A 25,089-nucleotide genomic window follows, 5' to 3' on the forward strand; every position below is an offset into this window, starting at 1 on the left:
ATATATGAAAGCCTGGAAAAACTAAAGAGACAAACCTTTGTATGGGAATAAAGCAGCTATTGGGTTACCGAATTGCACCCTAATTGCATCCCCAATTGCACCCTATTCCCTATAGTGCACTTATTTTGACCAGGGCCCATTGGGCTCGGATTAAATGTAGTGCACTATAAAGGGAATGGAGTGCAATTTGGGACACGTCCCTGGAGTTTAAAACATTGAGATTGGGTCTGCTGATAATCATGTGTATAACAAATGACCACAGAGAGTTGGGAGCATGCAGGTATATCTCACTGGTCATCCCCAAAGCCAACACCTCCTTTGGCCGCCATTCCTTCCAGTTCTCTGCTGCCAATGACTGGAACAAATTGCAAAAATCTCTGAAGCTGGAGACACTTATCTCCCTCACTAACTTTAAGCATCAGTTAACATAGCACCTTACCGATCACTGCACCTGTACACAGCCCATCTGAAATTAGCCCACCCAACTACCTCATCCCCATATTGTTATTTATTTTGCTCATTTGTACCCCAGTATCTCTATTTGCACATCATCTCTTGCACATCTATCATTCCAGTGTTAAAACTAATTGTAATTATTTTGCACTATAGCCTATTTATTGCCTTACCTCCATAACTTGCTACATTTGCACACACTGTATATATACTTATTTCTGTTGTATTTTTGACTTTGTTTTGTTTTACCCCATATGTAACTCTGTGTTGTTATTTTTATCGCACTGCTTTGCTTTATCTTGGCCAGGTCGCAGTTGTAAATGAGAACTTGTTCTCAACTGGCTTACCTGGTTAAATAAAGGTGAAATAAATAAATAGAAAATAAATAAAATAGAGTGGAGAGGTGGTCGGTGCCAAATACCTGGAAAGAGAGAAAGGTCTGTGCATTATATCAGCTGAACTACATCCAAAAGGCACCTGGAAACACAAACAAACCCTGAACCATCACGCTCTTGCCCTGAAACATAGAGACATACACACAGCATTGCATCACGCTAATTATCTCATTCTTATTACTTACAAAAATTGAACAATTTTCCTCCCCAGTGACTTTATGATGGTAATACCCAGTCATAAGGGCTATAGGGGCTAGGTTTGATTTAAAAATGAACATAGCAATTGACACTTATGAAGGAAAATGAGCCGAAATTATTGGTAAATTATTCCGGCTATTGCTTTAGGAACATATCTGGCTTTTATGAAGCAATTATCCCCTAGAGAAGCTGTCACGGCTAGTGTGTGAGTTTGAGTGTGAGTGTGTGAGCGTGGACGTGTTTAACTATACACGTGGGGACCAGAAGTCCCCACAAGAATAGTAAACGAACAAACATTTGACCAACTGGGGACATGTTGTTGGTCCCCACAAGGTCAAATGCTATTTCTAGGGGGTTTAGGGTTAGAGCAGTGATAATTGTGAGGAAGGTGAGCTGGATTGTTTGGTGGGAAGTAGGGAAGAGCAGAGGGAGGAAAAGGAGAACAGAGAGAGGAAAAGGAGAACAGAGGGAGGAAAAGGAGAACAGAGGGAGGAAAAGGAGAACAGAGAGAGGAAAAGGAGAACAGAGAGAGGGAAAGGAGAACAGAGGGAGGAAAAGGAGAACAGAGAGAGGAAAGGGTGAACAGAGGGAGGAAAGGGTGAACAGAGGGAGGAAAAGGAGAACAGAGAGAGGAAAAGGAGAACAGAGGGAGGAAAAGGAGAACAGAGAGAAGGAGGGAAAGGAGAACAGAGGGAGGAAAAGGAGAACAGAGAGAAGGAGGGAAAGGAGAACAGAGAGAGGGAGGGAAAGGAGAACAGAGAGAGGGGAAAGGAGAACAGAGGGAGGGAAAGGAGAACAGAGAGAGGAAAAGGAGAACAGAGAGAGGAAAAGGAGAACAGAGAGAGGAAAAGGAGAACAGGGAGAGGAAAAGGAGAACAGAGGGAGGAAAAGGAGAACAGAGGGAGGAACAGAGAGAGGGAAAGGAGAACAGAGAGAGGGAAAGGAGAACAGAGAGAGGAAAAGGAGAACAGAGAGAGGAAAAGGAGAACAGAGAGAGGAAAAGGAGAACAGAGAGAGGAAAAGGAGAACAGAGAGAGGAAAAGGAGAACAGAGGGAGGAAAAGGAGAACAGAGAGAGGAAAAGGAGAACAGAGAGAGGAAAAGGAGAACAGAGAGAGGGAAAGGAGAACAGAGAGAGGGAAAGGAGAACAGAGAGAGGAACAGAGAGAGGGAAAGGAGAACAGAGAGAGGGAAAGGAGAACAGAGAGAGGAAAAGGAGAACAGAGAGAGGAAAAGGAGAACAGAGGGAGGGAGGGAAAGGAGAACAGAGAGAGGAAAAGGAGAACAGAGAGAGGAAAAGGAGAACAGAGAGAGGAAAAGGAGAACAGAGAGAGGAAAAGGAGAACAGAGAGAGGAAAAGGAGAACAGAGGGAGGGAGGGAAAGGAGAACAGACACTTACTGGGACAGACATCTGGGACGCAGTTTCGCATTCCTGATCTCGTGCCAGGCCTGTGTCCACCCCAGGCAAGGGACCTTCTCCAGACGAAACCACACACAGAAAGAAAGAGGAAGAGTGATGCCACTATACATTTAGCAGACTCTATTATCCAGAGTGACTTACAGTAGTGAGTGAATACATTTTTGCACAGGTCCCCCCTGGGAATCTAACCCACCACCCTGGCGTTGCAAGCACCACGCTCTACCAACTGAGCTACACAGTCAGTATACACCTCACCTGGCACCGATATACTGTACTGCTCTCTGAGTTCACTGGCTACACCTCACCTGGCACTCAATATACTATACTGCACTCTGAGTTCACTGGCTACACCTCACCTGGCACTCAATATACTATACTGCACTCTGAGTTCACTGGCTACACCTCACCTGGCACTCAATATACACTGCTCAAAAAAATAAAGGGAACACTTAAACAACACAATGTAACTCCAAGTCAATCACACTTCTGTGAAATCAAACTGTCCACTTAGGAAGCAACACTGATTGACAATACATTTCACATGCTGTTGTGCAAATGGAATAGACAACAGGTGGAAATTATAGGCAATTAGCAAGACACCCCCAATAAAGAAGTGGTTCTGCAGGTGGTGACCACAGACCACTTCTCAGTTCCTATGCTTCCTGGCTGATGTTTTGGTCACTTTTGAATGCTGGCGGTGCTTTCACTCTAGTGGTAGCATGAGACGGAGTCTACAACCCACACAAGTGGCTCAGGTAGTGCAGCTCATCCAGGATGGCACATCAATGCGAGCTGTGGCAAGAAGGTTTGCTGTGTCTGTCAGCGTAGTGTCCAGAGCATGGAGGCGCTACCAGGAGACATGCCAGTACATCAGGAGACATGGAGGAGGCCGTAGGAGGGCAACAACCCAGCAGCAGGACCGCTACCTCCGCCTTTGTGCAAGGAGGAGCAGGAGAAGCACTGCCAGAGCCCTGCAAAATGACCTCCAGCAGGCCACAAATGTGCATGTGTCTGCTCAAACGGTCAGAAACAGACTCCATGAGGGTGGTATGAGGGCCCGACGTCCACAGGTGGGGGTTGTGCTTACAGCCCAACACCGTGCAGGACGTTTGGCATTTGCCAGAGAACACCAAGATTGGCAAATTCGCCACTGGCGCCCTGTGCTCTTCACAGATGAAAGCAGGTTCACACTGAGCACATGTGACAGACGTGACAGAGTCTGGAGACGCCGTGGAGAATGTTCTGCTGCCTGCAACATCCTCCAGCATGACCGGTTTGGCGGTGGGTCAGTCATGGTGTGGGGTGGCATTTATTTGGGGGGCCGCACAGCCCTCCATGTGCTCGCCAGAGGTAGCCTGACTGCCATTAGGTACCGAGATGAGATCCTCAGAACCCTTGTGAGACCATATGCTGGTGCGGTTGGCCCTGGGTTACTCCTAATGCAAGACAATGCTAGACCTCATGTGGCTGGAGTGTGTCAGCAGTTCCTGCAAGAGGAAGGCATTGATGCTATGGACTGGCCCGCCCGTTCCCCAGACCTGAATCCAATTGAGCACATCTGGGACATCATGTCTCGCTCCATCCACCAACGCCACGTTGCACCACAGACTGTCCAGGAGTTGGCGGATGCTTTAGTCCAGGTCTGGGAGGAGATCCCTCAGGAGACCATCCGCCACCTCATCAGGAGCATGCCCAGGCGTTGTAGGGAGGTCATACAGGCACCTGGAGGCCACACACACACTACTGAGCCTCATTTTGACTTGTTTTAAGGACATTACATCAAAGTTGGATCAGCCTGTAGTGTGGTTTTCCACTTTAATTTTGAGTGTGACTCCAAATCCAGACCTCCATGGGTTGATACATTTGATTTCCATTGATAACTTTTGTGTGATTTTGTTGTCAGCACATTCAACTATGTAAAGAAAAAAGTATTTAATAAGATTATTTCATTCATTCAGATCTAGGATGTGTTATTTTAGTGTTCCCTTTATTTTTTTGAGCAGTGTACTGTACTGCACTCTGAGTTCACTGGCTACACCTCACCTGGCACTCAATATACTATACTGCACTCTGAGTTCACTGGCTACACCTCACCTGGCACTCAATATACTATACTGCACTCTGAGTTCACTGGCTACACCTCACCTGGCACTCAATATACTATACTGCACTCTGAGTTCACTGGCTACAAGGTGACACTCTTTTTTCAGGATACGTGAATTGTTTTACTCACAGGAGACAGAAACAGCTTGTAGGTGATGTCCATCAGGCATGTCCACAGCAGTATGTTCTGGGAAGAGGTGATGGTGATGGGGGGGTCCATGCTGTGGTCCATGCTGGGAGGGACCATGGTGCTCCTCTTCTGGTCTACTGGCATCTGACATGCTGTCCCCCTGCAGCCTGTAGAGATGCAACACAACATAGATATACATCCCTAACAACTACAGGATGAACCACATGTCAAGACAACTCACACACAAATCATCACACTTCACAACGTCACAACCCACACATCAAACAATCGCTAGCTCTCACATGAGCACCATTACTTCAGATAACACACTCATCAACTGCAGTGGTTCAGACAACAAAACACGTCACGACGCTAAAAACAACCGCTAGCCGTCACCTTTCTTTCTCAGTGGATATTTCCCAGATCTAAATGATAAGCAACGACACGCTCCATTGACCTCTAGTTTCCACTGGGCAACAGCCACAGCATGTAGAGTGCAGTACATCTGTTTCCATCTACATGTCTCTACCGTGCTATACATCTGGACCTGCAGTCATAAAGCGTTTTTAGAGGACGAGTGCTGATCGTGAATCAGTTCCCTTTGTCCATGGTATCTTATTCATGATGACCTAAAAGACTAAACTGAACCCTATATCAGTATTCTACTGGAGACGCTTTATGGGCGGCAGGTAGCTTAGTGGTTAAGAGTGTTGTGCCAGTAACCGAAAGGTCGCTGGTTCTAATCCCCGAGCCGACTAGGTGAAAAAACTGTCTGTGCCCTTGAGCAAAGGCACTTAACCCTAATTGCTCCTGTAAGTCGCTCTGGATAAGAGCGTCTGCTAAATGACCAATTTACTTTTTATTTTATGAATACAGGCCCGGACCCTTCTATGGGAGACAGCGGGTCTATCGGTGAGAGTCGATGGGACAGAGAGGACGAGAGAGGCTTCACTGGTCTTATCTATACTGATACAAAAATATAAACGCAACAATTTCCAAAGATTTTACCAACACTTTACATGTTGCATTTATATTTTTGTTTAGTATATACAGTACCAGTCAAAAGTTTGGACACTCCTACTCATTCCTGGGTTTTTCTTTATTTTTATTATTTTCTACGTTGTAGAATAATAGTGAAGACATCAAAACTATGAAATATGGAATCACGTAGCAACCCAAAAAGTGTTAAACAATTCAAAATATATTTTATATTTGAGATTCTTCATAGTAGCCAGCCTTTGCCTTGATGACAGCTTTGCACACTCTTGGCATTCTCTCAACCAGCTTCATGAGGAATGCTTTTCCAACAGTCTTGAAGTTCCCAAATATGCTGAGCACTTGTTGGCTGCTTTTCCTTCACTCTGTGGTCCAACTCATCCCAAACCATCTCAATTGGGTTGAGGTCGGGGGATTGTGGAGGCCAGGTCATCTGATGCAGCAATCCATCACTCTCCTTGTTGGTCAAATAGCCCTTACACAGCCTGGAGGTGTGTTTTGGGTCATTGTTCTGTTGAAAAACAAATGATAGTCCCACTAAGCGCAAACCAGATGAGATGGCGTATCGCTGCAGAATGCTGTGGTAGCCATGCTGGTTAAGTGTGCCTTGAATTCTAAATAAATCACAGACAGTGTCACCAGTAAAGCACCCCCACACCATCACACCTCCTCCTCCATAATTCACGGTGGGAACCACACATGCCGAGATTATCCGATCACCTACTCTGCGTCTCACAAAGACACAGAAGTTGGAACCAAAAATCTCAAATTTGAACTCATCTGACCAAAGGACAGATTACCACCAGTCTAATGTCCATTGCTTGTGTTTATTGGCCCAAGCTAGTCTCTTCTTATTATTGGTGTCCTTTAGTAGTGCTTTCTTTGCAGCAATTAGACCATGAAGGCCTGATTCACGCAGTTTCCTCTGAACAGTTAATGTTGAGATGTGTCTGTTCCTTGAACTCTGTGAAGCATTTATTTGGGCTGCAATTTCTGAGGCTGGTAACTCTAATGAACTTATCCTCTGCAGCAGAGGTAACTCTGGGTCTTCCTTTCAAATCAAATCAAATCAAATTGTATTGGTCACATGCGCCGAATACAACAGGTGCAGACATTACAGTGAAATGCTTACTTACAGCCCTTAACCAACAGTGCATTTATTTTTAACAAAAAAAGTACAAATAAAACAACAACAAAAAAAGTGTTGAGAAAAAAAAGAGCAGAAGTAAAATAAAGTGACAGTAGGGAGGCTATATATACAGGGGGGTACCGTTGCAGAGTCAATGTGCGGGGGCACCGGCTAGTTGAGGTAGTTGAAGTAATATGTACATGTAGGTAGAGTTAAAGTGACTATGCATAAATAATAAACAGAGTAGCAGCAGCGTAAAAAGGATGGGGTGGGGGGGCAGTGCAAATAGTCCGGGTAGCCATGATTAGCTGTTCAGGAGTCTTATGGCTTGGGGGTAGAAGCTGTTGAGAAGTCTTTTGGACCTAGACTTGGCACTCCGGTACCGCTTGCCGTGCGGTAGCAGAGAGAACAGTCTATGACTAGGGTGGCTGGAGTTTTTGACAATTTTGAGGGCCTTCCTCTGACACCGCCTGGTATAGAGGTCCTGGATGGCAGGAAGCTTGGCCCCAGTGATGTACTGGGCCGTACGCACTACCCTCTGTAGTGCCTTGCGGTCGGAGGCCAAGCAGTTGCCATACCAGGCGGTGATGCAACCAGTCAGGATGCTCTCGATGGTGCAGCTGTAGAATTTTTTGAGGATCTGAGGACCCATTTCCTGCGGCGGTCCTCATGAGAGCCAGTTTCATCATAGCGCTTGATGGTTTATGCAACTGCATTTGAAGAAACTTTCAAAGTTCTTGACATTTTCAAGATTGACTGACCTTCATGTCTTAAAGTAATGATGGACTGTCTTTTCTCTTTGCTTATTTGAGCTGTTATTGCCATAATATGGACTTGGTCTTTTACCAAATAGGGCTATCTTCTGTATACCAACCCAACCTTGTCACAACGCAACTGATTGGCTCAAACACATTAAGAAGGAAAGAAATCCCAGGCTCTGGCTGGGCCAGTCAAGGACATTCAGAGACTTGTCCCGAAGCCATTCCTGCATTACATTTGAGTCATTTAGCAGACGCTCTTATCCAGAGCGACTTACAGTTAGTGAGTGCATACATTTATTTTTTCATACTGGCCCCCCGTGGGAATTGAACCCACAACCCTGGCGTTGCAAACACCATGCTCTACCAACTGAGCTACACGGGTCTTGGCTGTGTGCTTAGGGTCGTTGTCCTGTTGGAAGGTGAACCTTTGCCCCCAGTCTGAGGTCCTGAGCCCTCTGGAGAAGGTTTTCATCAATGATCTCTCTGTACTTTGCTCCGTTCATCTTTACCTCGATCCTGACTAGTCTCCCAGTCCCTGCCGCTGAAAAACATCCCCACAGCATGATGCTTCACCGTAGGGATGGTGCCAGGTTTCCTCCAGACGTGACGCTTGGCATTCAGGCCAAAGAGTTCAATCTTGGTTTCATCAGACCAGAGAATTTTGTTTCTCATGGTCTGAGAGTCCTTTAGGTGCCTTTTGGCAAACTCCAAGCGGGTTGTCATGTGCCTTTTACTGAGGAGTTGCTTCCGTCTAGCCACTTCCATAAAGGCCTGGTCACCTCCCTAACCAAGGCCCTTGTCCCCCGATTGCTCCGATTGGCTGGGCGGCCAGCTCTAGCAAAAATGTTGGTGGTTCCAAACTTCTTCCATTTAAGAATGATGGAGGCCACTGTGTTCTTGGGGACCTTCAATGCTGCAGACATTTTTTGGTACCCTTCCCCAGATCTGTGCCTCGACACAATCCTGTCTTGGAGCTCTACGTACAATTCCTTCGACCTCATAGCTTGGTTTTTTCTCTGACATGCAATGTCAACTGTGGGGCGTTATATAGACAGGTGTGTGCCTTTCCAAATCATGTCCAATCAATTGATTTTACCACAGGTGGACTCCAATCAATTGTATAAACATCTCAAGGATGATCAATGGAAACAGGATGCACCTGAGCTCAATTTCGAGTCTTATAGCAAAGGGTCTGAATACTTATGTACATTTATTGAAAATGAAATACAGAAATATCTATTTTACATAAGTATTCACAGCCCTGAGTCAATACTTTGTATAATCACCTTTGGCAGTGATTACAGCTGTGAGTCATTCTGGGTAAGTCTCTCAGAGCTTTCCACCCCTGGATTGTGCAACATTTGCCCCGTATTCTTTAAAAAAATATTCGAGCTCTGTCAAATTGGTTGTTGATCATTGCTAGACAACCATTTTCAGGTCTTGCCATAGATTTTCAAGTAGATTTAAGTCAAAACTCTATCTCAGCCACTCAAGAACATTCACTGTCTTCTTGGTAAGCATCTCCAGTGTAGATTGTGGCCTTGTGTTGTAGGTTATTGTCCTGCTGAAATGTGAATTCATCTCCCAGTGTCTGGTGGACAGCAGACTGAACCAGATTGTCCTCTATGATTACACTCTGTAACTGTTTTAAAGTCACCATTGTCCTCATGGTGAAAGCAGTATCCTTCCTTCCTGAGCGGTGTCCTTCCTCTGCGACAAATGAGTTAGGAAGGATGCCTGTGTCTTTGTCGTGACCGGGTGTATTGATACACAAAGTGTAACTTCACCATGCTCAAGGGGATATCTAATGTCTGTATTTTTTATTTTTTTTACCCATCTGCCAATAGGTGCCCTTCTTTGCGAGGCATTGGAAAACCTCCCTGGTCTAACTGTAAGTCGCTCTGGATAAGAGCGTCTGCTAAATGACTAAAATGTAAATGTAAATGTCTTTGTGGTTGAATCTGTGTTTCAAATTCATTGCTCGACTGGGGGACCTTACAAATAATTGTATGTGTAGACATGAGGTAGCCATTCAAAAATCATGTTAAACACTATTATGCACACAGTGAGTCCATGTAACTTATTATGTGACTTGTTAAGCACATTTGTACTCCTGAACTTACTCCTGGCATTATTTAAGAGGGCTGCACTGGGTGGGGCGCAGGCAGCATTTAAGAGGGCTGCACTGGGTGGGGCGCAGGCAGCATTTAAGAGGGCTGCACTGGGTGGGGCGCAGGCAGCATTTAAGAGGGCTGCACTGGGTGGGGCGCAGGTTGCATTTAAGAGGGCTGCACTGGGTGGGGCGCAGGTAGCATTTAAGAGGGCTGCACTGGGTGGGGCGCAGGCAGCATTTAAGAGGGCTGCACTGGGTGGGGCGAAGGCAGCATTTAAGAGGGCTGCACTGGGTGGGGCGCAGGCAGCATTTAAGAGGGCTGCACTGGGTGGGGCGCAGGCAGCATTTAAGAGGGCTGCACTGGGTGGGGCGCAGGCAGCATTTAAGAGGGCTGCACTGGGTGGGGCGCAGGTAGCATTTAAGAGGGCTGCACTGGGTGGGGCGCAGGCAGCATTTAAGAGGGCTGCACTGGGTGGGGCGCAGGCAGCATTTAAGAGGGCTGCACTGGGTGGGGCGCAGGTAGCATTTAAGAGGGCTGCACTGGGTGGGGTGCAGGCAGCATTTAAGAGGGCTGCACTGGGTGGGGCGAAGGCAGCATTTAAGAGGGCTGCACTGGGTGGGGCGAAGGCAGCATTTAAGAGGGCTGCACTGGGTGGGGCGCAGGCAGCATTTAAGAGGGCTGCACTGGGTGGGGCGAAGGCAGCATTTAAGAGGGCTGCACTGGGTGGGGCGCAGGCAGCATTTAAGAGGGCTGCACTGGGTGGGGCGAAGGCAGCATTTAAGAGGGCTGCACTGGGTGGGGCAGCAGTAAATACCTAAACACCCTCGGAGGTGTTACTAAAGATTAGTGACCTCCGTGCTGGTATGGCCTGGTTCCTGGCTGGCTCCTGGCTGGTTCCTGGCTGGCTCCTGGCTGGCTCCTGGCTGGTTCCTGGCTGGCTCCTGGCTGGCTCCTGGCTGGCTCGCTCCTGGCTGGCTCCTGGCTGGCTCCTGGCTGGCTCCTGGCTGGCTCCTGGCTGGCTCCTGACTGGCTCCTGGCTGGTTCCTGGCTGGCTCCTGACTGGTCCCTGCCTGGCTCCTAGCTGGCTCCTGGCTGGCTCCTGGCTGGCTCCTGGCTGGCTCCTGGCTGGCTCCTGGCTGGCTCCTGGCTGGCTGGCTCCTGGCTGGCTCCTGGCTGGCTGGCTCCTGGCTGCCTGGCTCCTGGCTGGCTCCTGGCTGGCTCCTGGCTGGCTGGCTCCTGGCTGCCTGGCTCCTGGCTGGCTCCTGGCTGGCTCCTGGCTGGCTCCTGGCTGGCTCCTGGCTGGCTGGCTCCTGGCTGGCTCCTGGCTGTCTGGCTCCTGGCTCGCTCCTGGCTGGCTCCTGGCTGGCTCCTGACTGGCTCCTGGCTGGCTCCTGACTGGCTCCTGGCTGGCTTCTGGCTGGTTCCTGGCTGGCTCCTGGCTGGCTCGCTCCTGGCTGGTTCCTGGCTGGCTCCTGGCTGGCTCCTGGCTGGCTCCTGGCTGGCTCCTGACTGGCTCCTGGCTGGCTCCTGGCTGGCTCCTGGCTGGTTCCTGGCTGGCTCCTGGCTGGCTCCTGGCTGGCTCCTGGCTGGTTCCTGGCTGGCTCCTGGCTGGTTCCTGGCTGGTTCCTGGCTGGCTCCTGGCTGGCTCCTGGCTGGCTCCTGGCTGGTTCCTGGCTGGCTCCTGGCTGGTCCCTGGCTGGCTCCTGTCTGGCTCATGTCTGGCTCCTGGCTGGCTCCTGTCTGGCGCTAGCGTGAGAGTGACTGCTCAACCGGTCTTGTATTTCTGTCTGTTATAGGTGGGGGTTTCACAGAGTAGAAAATAAGTACATGGAAGACTGAAAGACATTATACCACCCTGCATCCCACTGCTGGTTTGCCTCTGAAGCTAAGCAGGGTTGGTCCTGGTCAGTCCCTGGATGGGAGACCAGATGCTGCTGGAAGTGGTATTGGAGGGCCAGTAGGAGGCACTCTATCCTCTGGTCAAACAATAATAATATCCCAATGCCCCAGGGCAGTGATTGGGAACATTGCCCTGTGTCGGGTGCTGTCTTTTGGATAGGATGCTAAACGGGTATCCTGCCTCTCTGTGGTCACTAAAGATCCCATGGCACTTATTGCAAGAGTAGGGGTGTTAACCCCGGTGTCCTGGCTAAATTCCCAATCTTGCCCTCATACCATAATGGCCACCTAATCATCCCCAGCTTCCAATTGGCTCATTCATCCCCCTTCCTCTCCCCTGTAACTATTCCCCAGGTCGTTGCTGTAAATGAGAATGTGTTCTCAGTCAACTTACCTGGTAAAATAAATACAAAATATTGTCAGCCTTTGAGTATCTCTCTGTATCTTTATACCTCCTGATAAAGAACAGAATATCATATCTTAAGTGCAGTCCAAAATGTATTTGTTTTCACAAGACCGCCCTGCACTGATACCGCCTGCTATTATCACATATTTTTTATATCATTTTTTCTTCCGACACATTTCCCGACCCAATGTTGTCCTCATGTTTCTGAGTGTTGGACACGATAGGGCCCATGTGGGCACAACTCTACCCAATGCCAGGGTGAGATAACGGTATCAGACAGGTCAGAAGCCAGGCGCACTCCCTCCCTCCATACCTCCATTCACCCCTCCCTCCATACCTCCATTTACCCCTCCCTCCATACCTCCATCCACCCCTCCCTCCATACCTCCATCCACCCCTCCCTCCATACCTCCATCCACCCCTCCCTCCATACCTCCATCCACCCCTCCCTCCATACCTCCATCCACCCCTCCCTCCATTCCTCCATCCACCCCTCCCTCCATACCTCCATCCACCACTCCCTCCATACCTCCATCCACCCCTCCCTCCATACCTCCATCCACCCCTCCCTCCATTCCTCCATCCACCCCTCCCTCCATACTTCTATCCACCCCTCCCTCCATTCCTCCATCCACCCCTCCCTCCATACCTCCATCCACCACTCCCTCCATACCTCCATCCACCCCTCCCTCCATACCTCCATCCACCCCTCCCTCCATTCCTCCATCCACCCCTCCCTCCATACTTCTATCCACCCCTCCCTCCATACCTCCATCCACCCCTCCCTCCATACCTCTATCCACCCCTCCCTCCATTCACCCCTGCCTCCATACCTCTATCCACCCCTCCCTCCATACTTCTATCCACCCCTCCCTCCATACCTCCATCCACCCCTCCCTCCATACCTCTATCCACCCCTCCCTCCATCAACCCCTCCCTCCATACCTCCATTCACCCCTGCCTCCATACCTCCATTCACCCCTGCCTCCATACCTCCATTCACCCCTGCCTCCATACCTCCATCCACCCCTTCCTCCATACCTCCATACCTCCATCCACCCCTTCCTCCATACCTCCATACCTCCATCCACCCTCCCTACATACCTCCATCCACCCCTGCCTCCATACCTTCATCCACCCCTGCCTCCATACCTCCATCCACCCCTCCCTCCATACCTCCATTCACCCCTGCCTCCATACCTCTATCCACCCCTGCCTCCATACCTCCATTCACCCCTGCCTCCATACCTCCATCCACCCCTCCCTCCATACCTCTATCCACCCCTCCCTCCATACCTCCATACCTCCATCCACCCTCCCTCCATACCTCTATCCACCCCTCTCTCCATACCTCCATACCTCCAGCCACCCCTCCCTCCATACCACCATCCACCCCTCCCTCCCTCCCTCCATACCTCCATCAACCCCTCCCTCCATACCTCCATCAACCCCTCCCTCCATACCTCCATCCACCCCTGCCTCCATACCTCCATCCACCCCTGCCTCCATACCTCCATCCACCCCTGCCTCCATACCTCCATCAACCCCACCCTCCATACCTCCATACCTCCATACCTCCATCCACCCTCCCTCCATACCTCCATCCACCCTCCCTCCATACCTCCATCCACCCCTGCCTCCATACCTCCATCCACCCCTCCCTCCATACCTCCATCCACCCCTCCCTCCATACCTCCATCCACCCCTGCCTCCATACCTCCATCCACCCCTGCCTCCATACCTCCATCCACCCCTGCCTCCATACCTCCACCCACCCCTGCCTCCATACCTCCATCCACCCTCCCTCCATACCTCCATCCACCCTCCCTCCATACCTCCACCCACCCCTGCCTCCATACCTCCATCCACCCTCCCTCCATGCCTCCATCCACCCCTGCCTTCATACCTCCATCCATCCCTCCCTCCATACCTCCACCCACCCCTGCCTCCATACCTCCATACCTCCATCCACCTTCCCTCCATACCTCCATCCACCCTCCCTCCATACCTCCATCCATCCCTCCCTCCATACCTCCCTCCCTCTCTGTTTGGGCTTTCTTCTCTTTCGTTTTCTTTTCATATTTCCTTCCTTCCTTATCAGTTTGGTAATGCGCATGAGATGTGTATAAGATGGGCAGAGGGGTTGTGAGGGTTTGTTGCTGGGGATCGTTTACTGCCTGAATGTTAAAGTTCAATAGTTTATATCTGTGGCTTATCAACAGTGAGCCAGCTCCTGGATCATACTGGTTGTTTCTCAAATGGCACCCTGTTCCCTTTATAGTATCACTTCCCGGCTGTGGTCAAAGTAGTGCACACTATACAGGGAATATAGTGCCATTTGGGACACACCCACTGATTCTGTATCATATTTAAAACTAGCTTTGGCGCTGTGCAGTATCTCTCCCCAGTGAAATATCAGACATCTGCTTCTCCCCCGTCTGTCTGTTCTGTTCCAGTTCTCTCTGTTCCGTTCTGTTTCCGGACAAATTCCTGCTCTGTCCTCTTTAACCTGACCACTAAATCATCTAGAGCAGTGGTTCCCAGCTCCATGCCTCCAGTACCCCCCCCCCCCCCAACAGCACACCTTTCTGTTGCAGCCCTGGGCAAACATACCTGATTCAACTCATTGAGGGCCTGATGATTAGTTGGCAAGTTGAATCAGGTGTGGTTGCCCGGGGCTACAATAAAAATGTGTTCTGTTGGGGGGGGTTACTGGAGGACCGGAGTTGGGAACCACTGTTCTAGAGGGTTATGGGCTGATGAGTCCTGGCTGTTTTAGATGGTGAGGGAGGGGAGGGGAGGGGAGGGGAGGGGAAGGGAGGGGGAGGGGAGGGGAGGGGAGGGAGCTAAATGGATCACACATCACTGGCCTGGAAATGCCTTGGACAGATGGCACAGACCAGACCACCTCTTTTCTGGACGCACAGGACCATAATATCAGAGGTTATTTACAGTGCTTTCAGAAAGTATTCATACCCTTTGACTTATTTCACATTTTCTTATGTTACATCCTGGATTCAAAATGCATTTTTTTTTCTCACCCATCTACACACAATACCCCATAATGACAAAGTGAAAACATGTTTTTAGAAATGTATTGAAAATGAAATACAGCAATATCTAATTTACATATGTATTCACACCCCTTTGCTGTGCCACTCCAAATTGAGCTCCGGTTCATCCTTGAGATGATCAAAGTCCACCTGTGGCCAATTCAATTGTTTGGATCTGATTTAGAAAGAAACACACCTGTCTATATAAGGTCCCACAGTTGACAATGTCAGAGCAGGAACTATTCCATGAAGTCCGTAGAAGGAACTGTCCGTAGATCTCCGAGATATAATTGTGATGAGGCATATATCTGGGGAAGGGTACAAAACCATTTCTAGAGTGTTGAAAGTTTCCAAGAGCACAGTGGTCTCCATCATTGGGAAATGGAAAAAAATGTGGAACTACCCAGACTCTGCCTAGAGCTGGCCGTCCGACCAAACTGAGCAACCGGGCAAGAAGGACCTTGGTCAGGGAGGTGATCAAGAACCCAATGACCACTCTGACGGAACTACAGAGCTCCTTGGCTGAGATGGGAGAGCCTGCCAGAAGGACAACCGTCTCTACAGCACGTCACCAATCTGGGCTTTATGGGAGAGTGGCCAGACGGAAGACACTCCTGAGGAAAAAGGCACATGACAGCTCGCCTGGAGTTTGCAAAAAGGCATGTGAAAAACCCTGAGAGCATAAGACAAAAGATTCTGAACACTTTGGCCTGAATGCAAAGCGCTACGTCTGGAGAAAACTGGGCACAGCTCATCACCTGTCTAACTCCCGAGTGGCGCAGTGGTCTAAGGCACTGCATCGCAGTGCTAGCTGTGCCACTAGAGATCCTGGTTTGAGTCCAGGCTCTGTCGCAGCCGGCCGCGACCGGGAGACCCATGGGCAGTGTATAATTGGTCCAGCATCGTCCAAGGTAGGGGAGGGTTTGGCCGGCAGGGATGTGGGTTCGTTTCCCACGGGGGGCCAGTATGAAAAAAAAAACATTAAAAAAAACAACATGTATGCATTCACTAACTGGATAAGAGCTGGATTATCTGCTGGATAAGAGCGTCTGCTAAATGACTAAAATGTAAAAAAATGTAAATGTAACACCATCCCAACTGTGAAGCATGGTGGTGGCAGCATTATGCTGTGGGGATGCTTTTCAGAGGCAGGGACTGGGAGACTGGTAAGGATAGAGGAAACAATGAATGGAGCCAAATACAGGCAAATCCTTGATGAGAACCTGCTTCAGAGTGCAAACGACCTTAGACTGGGGTGAAGATTTACATTCCAGCAGGACATTGACTCGAGACATACAGCCAAAGCAATGCAGGAATGGCTTCAGAACAAGAATGTGAAAGTCCTTGAGTGGCCCAGCCAAAGTCCAGTCCTGAATCACATTGAAAATCTGTGTAAAGACTTGAAGATTGCTGTTCACCGCCACTCCCCTTCTAACTTAACAAAGCTTGAAAAAATCGGCATGGAAGAATGGGAGAAAATCCGCAAATCCATATGTGCAAAGCTGATACAGACATACCCAAGACAACTCAAAGCTGACACAGACATACCCAAGACAACTCAAAGCTGACACAGACATACCCAAGACAACTCAAAGCTGACACAGACATACCCAAGACAACTCAAAGCTGACACAGACATACCCAAGACAACTCAAAGCTGATACAGACATACCCAAGACAACTCAAAGCTGATACAGACATACCCAAGACAACTCAAAGCTGATACAGACATACCCAAGACAACTCAAAGCTGACACAGACATACCCAAGACAACTCAAAGCTGTAGGTGCTTGACTCAGGAGTGTGAATCCTTATGTAAATGAGATATTTCTGTATTTCATGTTCAATACATTTGCAAAAAAAAAATCTAAAAATCATGTGAAAACACGTTTTCACTTTGTCATTATGCGGTATAGTGTGTAGATGGGTGAGCAATAAAAAAAATATTTAATCAATTTTGAATTCAGGCTGTAACACAACGAAATGTGAAATAAGTCAAGGGGTATGAATACTTTCTGAAGGCACTGTAAATACACTGGGGGGTGTGGGTGGGGGGGGGAGAGAGAGAGAGAGACCTGCTTCCCTGAAGTCTAGCATATGTGGGTGGGTTTGACCTTAAGAGAGATATAGTATGTCCACTGGTCTAGTATAGAGATTAGGAATTAAAATGTGGCCAAACACTGACTACATAGAAGTTTGGATTAACATAGAAGTTGATGATGTCATTCAGAGGTGCACTAGTGACTCTCCCACACGTGTCCCAGGGACAGCAGTGCAGAGGCAGGGAGCAGAACTAATCTAGGAGGCTGATTTGACTGGACCTATGGACATTCCTCACATACCCCTCTCCACTGAGGGACCATACTCCTCTCCTCTCAGATAAATACTGAGGGACCATACCCCTCTCCTCTCAGATAAATACTGAGGGACCATACTCCTCTCCTCTCAGATAAATACTGAGGGACCATACCCCTCTCCTCTCAGATAAATACAGAGGGACCATACTCCTCTCCTCTCAGATAAATACTGAGGGACCATACCCCTCTCCTCTCAGATACAGTGGGGGAAAAAAGTATTTAGTCAGCCACCAATTGTGCAAGTTCTCCCACTTAAAAATATGAGAGAGGCCTGTAATTTGTATCATAGGTACACGTCAACTATGACAGACAAAATGAGAAAAAAAAATCCCGAAAATCACATTGTAGGATTTTTTATGAATTTATTTGCAAATTATGGTGGAAAATAACTATTTGGTCAATAACAAAAGTTTCTCAATACTTTGTTATATACCCTTTGTTGGCAATGACACATGTCAAACGTTTTCTGTAAGTCTTCACAAGGTTTTCACACACTGTTGCTGGTATTTTGGCCCATTCCTCCATGCAGATCTCCTCTAGAGCAGTGATGTTTTGGGGCTGTCCCTGGGCAACACGGACTTTCAACTCCCTCCAAAGATTGTCTATGGGGTTGAGATCTGGAGACTGGCTAGGCCACTCCAGGACCTTGAAATTCTTCTTACGAAGCCACTCCTTCGTTGCCCGGGCGGTGTGTTTGGGATCATTGTCATGCTGAAAGACCCATCCACGTTTCATCTTCAATGCCCTTGCTGATGGAAGGAGGTTTTCACTCAAAATCTCACGATACATGGCCCCATTCATTCTTTCCTTTACACGGATCAGTCGTCCTGGTCCCTTTGCAGAAAAACAGCCCCAAAGCATGATGTTTCCACCCCCATGCTTCACATTAGGTATGGTGTTCTTTGGATGCAACTCAGCATTCTTTGTCCTCCAAACACGACGAGTTGAGTTTTTACCAAAAAGTTCTATTTTGGTTTCATCTGACCATATGACATTCTCCCAATCCTCTTCTGTATCATCCAAATGCACTCTAGCAAACTTCAGACGGGCCTGGACATGTACTGGCTTAAGCAGGGGGACACGTCTCCCACTGCAGGATTTGAGTCCCTGGCGGCGTAGTGTGTTACTGATGGTAGGCTTTGTTACTTTGGTCCCAGCTCTCTGCAGGTCATTCACTAGGTCCCCCCGTGTGGTTCTGGGATTTTTGCTCACCGTTCTTGTGATCATTTTGACCCCACGGGGTGAGATCTTGCGTGGAGCCCCAGATCGAGGGAGATTATCAGTGGTCTTGTATGTCTTCCATTTCCTAATAATTGCTCCCACAGTTGATTTCTTCAAACCAAGCTGCTTACCTATTGCAGATTCAGTCTTCCCAGCCTGGTGCAGGTCTACAATTTTGTTTCTGGTGTCCTTTGACAGCTCTTTGGTCTTGGCCATAGTGGAGTTTGGAGTGTGACTGTTTGAGGTTGTGGACAGGTGTCTTTTATACTGATAACAAGTTCAAACAGGTGCCAATAATACAGGTAACGAGTGGAGGACAGAGGAGCCTCTTAAAGAAGAAGTTACAGGTCTGTGAGAGCCATAAATCTTGCTTATTTTCCACCATAATTTGTAAATAAATTCATTAAAAATCCTACAATGTGATTTTCTGGAGAAAAAAAATCTCAATTTGTCTGTCATAGTTGACGTGTACCTATGATGAAAATTACAGGCCTCTCTCATCTTTTTAAGTGGGAGAACTTGCACAATTGGTGGCTGACTAAATACTTTTTTTCCCCACTGTAAATACTGAGGGACCATACTCCTCTCCACTCAGATAAATACAGAGGGACCATACCCTTCTCCACTCAGATAAATACACTCTGAATAGACAGGAGAGGAGTGTTTGACATGTCCCACTCTGTGTTAATGGAGCTACCAAGATATAGAGCAGACAGACAAACAAACAGACAGACAGACTACGAGCCAGCCATCAAGACATACAGTCAGTCAAACAGACAGACAGACAGATGGTCGGACAGACAGGTAAGGGCCAGGTGTCAGGGGAAAGGACAGGTATGGGTCAGGCGGTCAGGGTAAAGGACAGGTAAGGGTCAGGGTAAAGGACAGGTAAGGGTCAGGGTAAAGGGCAGGTAAGGGTCAGGGTAAAGGACAGGTAAGGGTCAGGGTAAAGGACAGGTAAGGGTCAGGGTAAAGGACAGGTAAGGGTCAGGGTAAAGGGCAGGTAAGGGTCAGGGTAAAGGACAGGTAAGGGTCAGGGTAAAGGGCAGGTAAGGGTCAGGGTAAAGGACAGGTAAGGGTCAGGGTAAAGGACAGGTAAGGGTCAGGGTAAAGGACAGGTAAGGGCCAGTGTTCAGGGTAAAGGACAGGTAAGGGCCAGGTCGTCAGGGGAAAGGACAGGTAAGGGCCAGGTCGTCAGGGTAAAGGACAGGTAAGGGTCAGGGTAAAGGACAGGTAAGGGCCAGTGTTCAGGGTAAAGGACAGGTAAGGGCCAGGTCGTCAGGGTAAAGGACAGGTAAGGGCCAGTGTTCAGGGTAAAGGACAGGTAAGGGCCAGGTCGTCAGGGGAAAGGACAGGTAAGGGCCAGGTCGTCAGGGGAAAGGACAGGTAAGGGCCAGGTGGGCCAGAGTAAAGGGTAAATATTTACCTTGCACACCTAGAGCAGATGTTGAGTGTGACCTTGGCCTGGGGTTCTGGGCAGTAGGAGCTACGTCCCTGGCTGAACTTACTGCCTGATGGAGCCAGCCCTGTTACCCCCTCCATACGCAGATCATCTAGGTCCTCTGGAGAGGGAGAGGAAGGGGGAGTCATTTATCAAGATGTCTTCAACACCAGCAAGACTGAGGAAGAGCAAGACTAACAAAAACATATGGAAATGTCTGCTCTACCCAAAATTACAACCAAATAATTGCAGCCTTACCGCAAAAGTGGAAGAGGAAAGTTGAAGGGGGAGAAAGTAAGGAACTTGTCTGTCGGCCTTGCATTAAAGAACATAATTGGTTAAGGAAAACTGTGATAAATAAAAAAGTATATCAGTTTCACTTAAGGACCAAAGGATTGACAGCCGTCCCATATAGATTGCAAAATAGTTGGGAAGAGATCTTTGACGTACCGATCCCATGGCATAGTGTTTATGAACTGACACGCAAAACGACACCGGATTCAAAAATTAGAATCTTTCAATTTAAATTATTATATAAAATTCTTGCTACCAATAGAATGTTATTTATATGGGGGATACAATCTTCCCAGCTCTGCAGATTTTGCTGTGAAGAGACAGAATCATTAGATCATTTGTTTTGGTTCTGTCCATTTGTAGCTTGTTTTTGGACACAGGTCCAGGAATGGCTAAAGGATTGCAATATTTACCTGGAACTAACCTTGCAGATAGCATTACTGGGTGATCTGAAAAGTCATAGTCAATCAATCAATAATATAATAATACTTTTAGCAAAAATGTTTATTTTTAATTCACAATCTGTAGAAGCAATGAGAATAGAAAGGTTCAGAACTTTTGTAAAACATCACAGTACGGTTGAAATATATATGGCAAATAGAAATCCTATATGGATGGTGTTAAGAGATAGATGGGAGGTGTTGAATAGAGTTGAAGGATGGGACTAATAACAAATAACAACAAATAATAACAAAGATAGCTAATAATGTAAGCATACTGTGTCCATAATAAGTATATAGGTTGTATGTTGGGAGCTTTTGGGAAAGAGCACAGTTAGAAAGATATGGCATTTAGAAGCAAACCGGATGGACATCATGAAAATGATCGGAGAGGTTGAGAGTAGAAGAAGTTCAGCAGCAAAAAAATAAATATATATATATATATATATATATATATATATATATATATATAGAATTATTGTAAAATTAACTCTGTCCATAAGGTGTAGATAGTAAGTATAGACCGGAAGTAGAGGCCTGGGCGTTGTTGTTCACTAATTTACTCCAAGTAGGGAAAGGATGGTGGGGTTGAAAAGTAATAAAGGGGAATATATATATAAAAAATTAAAATAAACATGGGGGATTGGAAGTGATGCAGACAATTACATTGATAGAAGATACAATCTATCTGCAATATTAAGCTGATCCATTCCCCCCCCCCCAAAAAAAAACAACAAATAAATAAATTTAAAAAATAAAAATAAATAAATAAAAGACTGAGGAAGAGACAACACACACACACATCATGGAATACCCAAAAAACACACATTAATGCACGCACACACAAACACACAGGAGGCCATAGACGGACAAGGTTATCTTGCACCAATTAGAGAACACATACAGTATACAATGGTTGTAAGAAGAGGAGACAGATGAGGAGATGGAGGAGGAGACAGAGGAGACAGAGGAAGAGAGTGGAGGAGAGTGGAGGAGAGTGGAGGAGTCAGAGAAGGAGTCAGAGAAGGAGTCAGTGGAGGAGTTAGTGGAGGAGAGTGGAGGAGTCAGAGAAGGAGCCAGAGAAGGAGAGTGGAGGAGAGTGGAGGAGACAGAGGAGAGTGGTGGAGACAGAGAATGAGCCAGAGAAGGAGAGTGGAGGAGACAGAGGAGGAGTCAGAGGAGGAGAGTGGTGGAGAAAGAGGAGGAGACAGAGGAGGAGAGTGGTGGAGACAGAGGAGGAGAATGGAGGAGAGAGAAGGAGAGTGGAGGAGTCAGGAGGAGATAGAGGAGGAGAGTGGTGGAGACAGAGACAGAGACAGAGGAGGAGGCAGAGGGGGAGAGTGGTGGAGACAGAGGAGGAGAAAGAGGAGGAGAGAGGAGGAGACAGAGGAGGAGAGTGGGGGGACAGAGGAGAAGACAGGAGGAGAAAGAGGAGGAGACAGAGGAGGAGTCAGAGGAGGAGAGTGGTGGAGACAGAGGAGGAGAATGGAGGAGAGAGAAGGAGAGTGGAGGAGTCAGAAGGAGACAGAGGAGGAGAGTGGTGGAGACAGAGGCAGAGACAGAGGAGGAGGCAGAGGGGGAGAGTGGTGGAGACAGAGGAGGAGACAGAGGAGGAGAAAGAGGAGGAGAGAGGAGAAGACAGGAGGAGACAGAGGAGGATAGTGGGGGAGTCAGAGGAGGATAGTGGGAGAGACAGAGGAGGAGAGTGGAGGGGACTGAGGAGAAGACAGGAGGAGACAGAGGAGGAGTCAGAGGAGGAAACAGAGGAGGATAGTGGGGGAGACAGAGGAGGAGAGTGGTGGAGACAGAGGAGAGAGGAGGAGGCAGAGGAGGAAACAGAGGAGGATAGTGGGGGAGACAGAGGAGGAGAGTGGTGGAGACAGAGGAGAGAGGAGGAGGCAGAGGAGGAGAGTGGAGGAGACAGTTGAGGAGACATAGAAGGAGTCAGAGGAGGAGACAGTGAGGAGACGGTGGAGGAGACAGAGGCGGCAGTGCTGAAGGACAGATGAGAGAGAGACCCCACATCCTTACCACAGAGAAACAGGGAGAGCGAGAGGTGGAGGAAGAGATTGAGAGGGAGAGAGGGAGAGAGAGAGAGGGAGAGAGAGATATGGCACAGAGGCACAGGGTTTCAAGGGGCCTCCAGCGGCTAAGGCAGGGCCCCCCCCCCCCCAGGGTTGGGGTCAATGGGTTAGGGCATAAGTATGTCTTGGTATGCCTGGCCAAGGCATCTGTGTCCTTTTGTTGGTTAAAGCTGCCTGTTTCATCACTGTGCCAGTCATGAATCCGGGCATGGATTTTGATTACTGGGAGCAATACCTCATCAGACTGACAGCTAACTGAGCATCAGCCATGTCACAGCTACAGAGGAAAAAAAGGAGTGTGTGTTTCTGTACACTACAGTGTGTTTCTGTACACTACAATGTTTCTGTACACTAGTGTGTGTGTTTTCCCATTGAGAAAGATAGTTTAGCCAGACACACAACTGACTTTATATTAGGGTTAGCAACACCATTCTACCATCACCATCCCACCATCCTACCATTACCATCCCACCATCACCATCCCACCATCCCACCATCCCACCATCACCATCCCACCATTACCATCCCACCATCTCACCATCACCATCCACCATCACCATCCCACCATCACCATCCCACCATCCCACCATCACCATCCCACCATTACCATCCCACCATCCCACCATCACCATCCCACCATCACCATCCCACCATCCCACCATCCCACCATCCCACCATCACCATCCCACCATCACCATCCCACCATCCCACCATCACCATCCCACCATTCCACCATCACCATCACCATCCCACCATCTCCATCCCACCATCCCACCATCACCATCCCACCATGACTATCCCACCATGACTATCCCACCATCACCATCCCACCATCCCACCATCCCACCATCACCATCCCACCATCACCATCCCACCATTCCACCATCACCATCCCACCATCACCATCCCACCATCCCACCATCACCATCCCACCATGACTATCCCACCATGACTATCCCACCATCACCATCCCACCATTACCATCATTACCATCCCACCATTACCATCATTAACATCCCACCATTCCCATCATTACCATCATTACCATCCCACTATCCCACCATCACCATCCCACCATCACCATCCCACCATCCCACCATGACTATCCCACCATCACCATCCCACCATTACCATCATTACCATCCCACCATTACCATCATTACCATCCCACCAACCCACCATTCCCATCATTACCATCCCACCAACCCACCATTACCATCATTACCATCCCACCAACCCACCATTCCCATCATTACCATCCCACCAACCCACCATTACCATCATTACCATTCCACCATTACCATCATTATCATCCCACCAACCCACCATCCCACCATCACATCATTACCATCCCACCATCACCATCCCACCATTACCATCCCACCATCACACGCAGGCTGTCTCAGCACTCACACACCAAACCCTCACACAAAAACACTGACTAAGATAAGTTTACATTACATCTCCCGGCCCACAGACCGGCACGTTGATACGTTTCACCATAGAACACTCACGACACCCTCCGTGGCTTCTGTCCAGACAAAACATTGTCAATGTCTGTCCACCAACTCCGTGACGCGCCCAGCCCACACGTCTGTCAGCGAGCGAGGCACATTTACACCCCCCTCAGAGTCAAAGAACAACCAGGGCAATGCATGGTCCCTGTGTGCCTCCCAAATATCACCCTATTCCTTACGGCCACAGGCCTCTGGTCAAAAGTAGTCCACTATATGGCGAATTGGATGCCATGTGGAACCCAGAACACATGTCAAACGATGAGACGTGCCTAAATACAACTGTAGGGTTTGTAGGTGGGAAAGGGGTTAAGAAGAGGAGGTGAGGAGAGGAGGAGAGGAGATGGATGGAAAGTATTTGAGCGATGCGAACAAAGAGGTCTGAGCAATGAGGAATGCCGTCCCGCAATCATTCACAACATCAAAGCAAAGCAGAGCCTAAGAGCGGAGCTGGGAAGGGTGTGGATGTGTCTCTCTCTCTCTCTATCTGTGTGTGTGTGTGTGTGTGTGTGTGTGTGTGTGTGTGTGTGTGTGTGTGTGTGTGTGGTTGTGTGTGTGTGTGCGTGCATGTGTTCTCCTCCCTGCAGGTTTCCATGTTATTTAATGTCATTTAGATGGAGACTGACTGACTCTCTCTCTCTTTCTTTTATAAATAAAGAACTGAAGTCATAATTACTACA

The 25,089-nt window shown here is 48.4% G+C and overlaps 1 protein-coding gene across 1 annotated transcript in view; it reads right to left on the reverse strand.

The window, feature by feature from the left end:
• Window positions 1-25,089, reverse strand: part of LOC311109209 (uncharacterized protein C8orf34 homolog) — a gene marked incomplete at both ends in the record, with an annotated part of 118,217 nt that overhangs the window by 48,224 nt on the left and 44,904 nt on the right. The window contains 3 exons of the mRNA XM_084152056.1: window positions 2,446-2,519; window positions 4,700-4,866; window positions 20,063-20,198. Of these exons, the coding sequence (XP_084008182.1) occupies window positions 2,446-2,519; window positions 4,700-4,866; window positions 20,063-20,198 (377 nt within the window). The remainder of the gene's footprint in view (window positions 1-2,445; window positions 2,520-4,699; window positions 4,867-20,062; window positions 20,199-25,089) is intronic.

The sequence above is a fragment of the Coregonus lavaretus genome (genome assembly GCF_964263955.1).
Source record: "Coregonus lavaretus genome assembly, chromosome: 34".
Lineage (NCBI taxonomy): Eukaryota > Metazoa > Chordata > Actinopteri > Salmoniformes > Salmonidae > Coregonus > Coregonus lavaretus.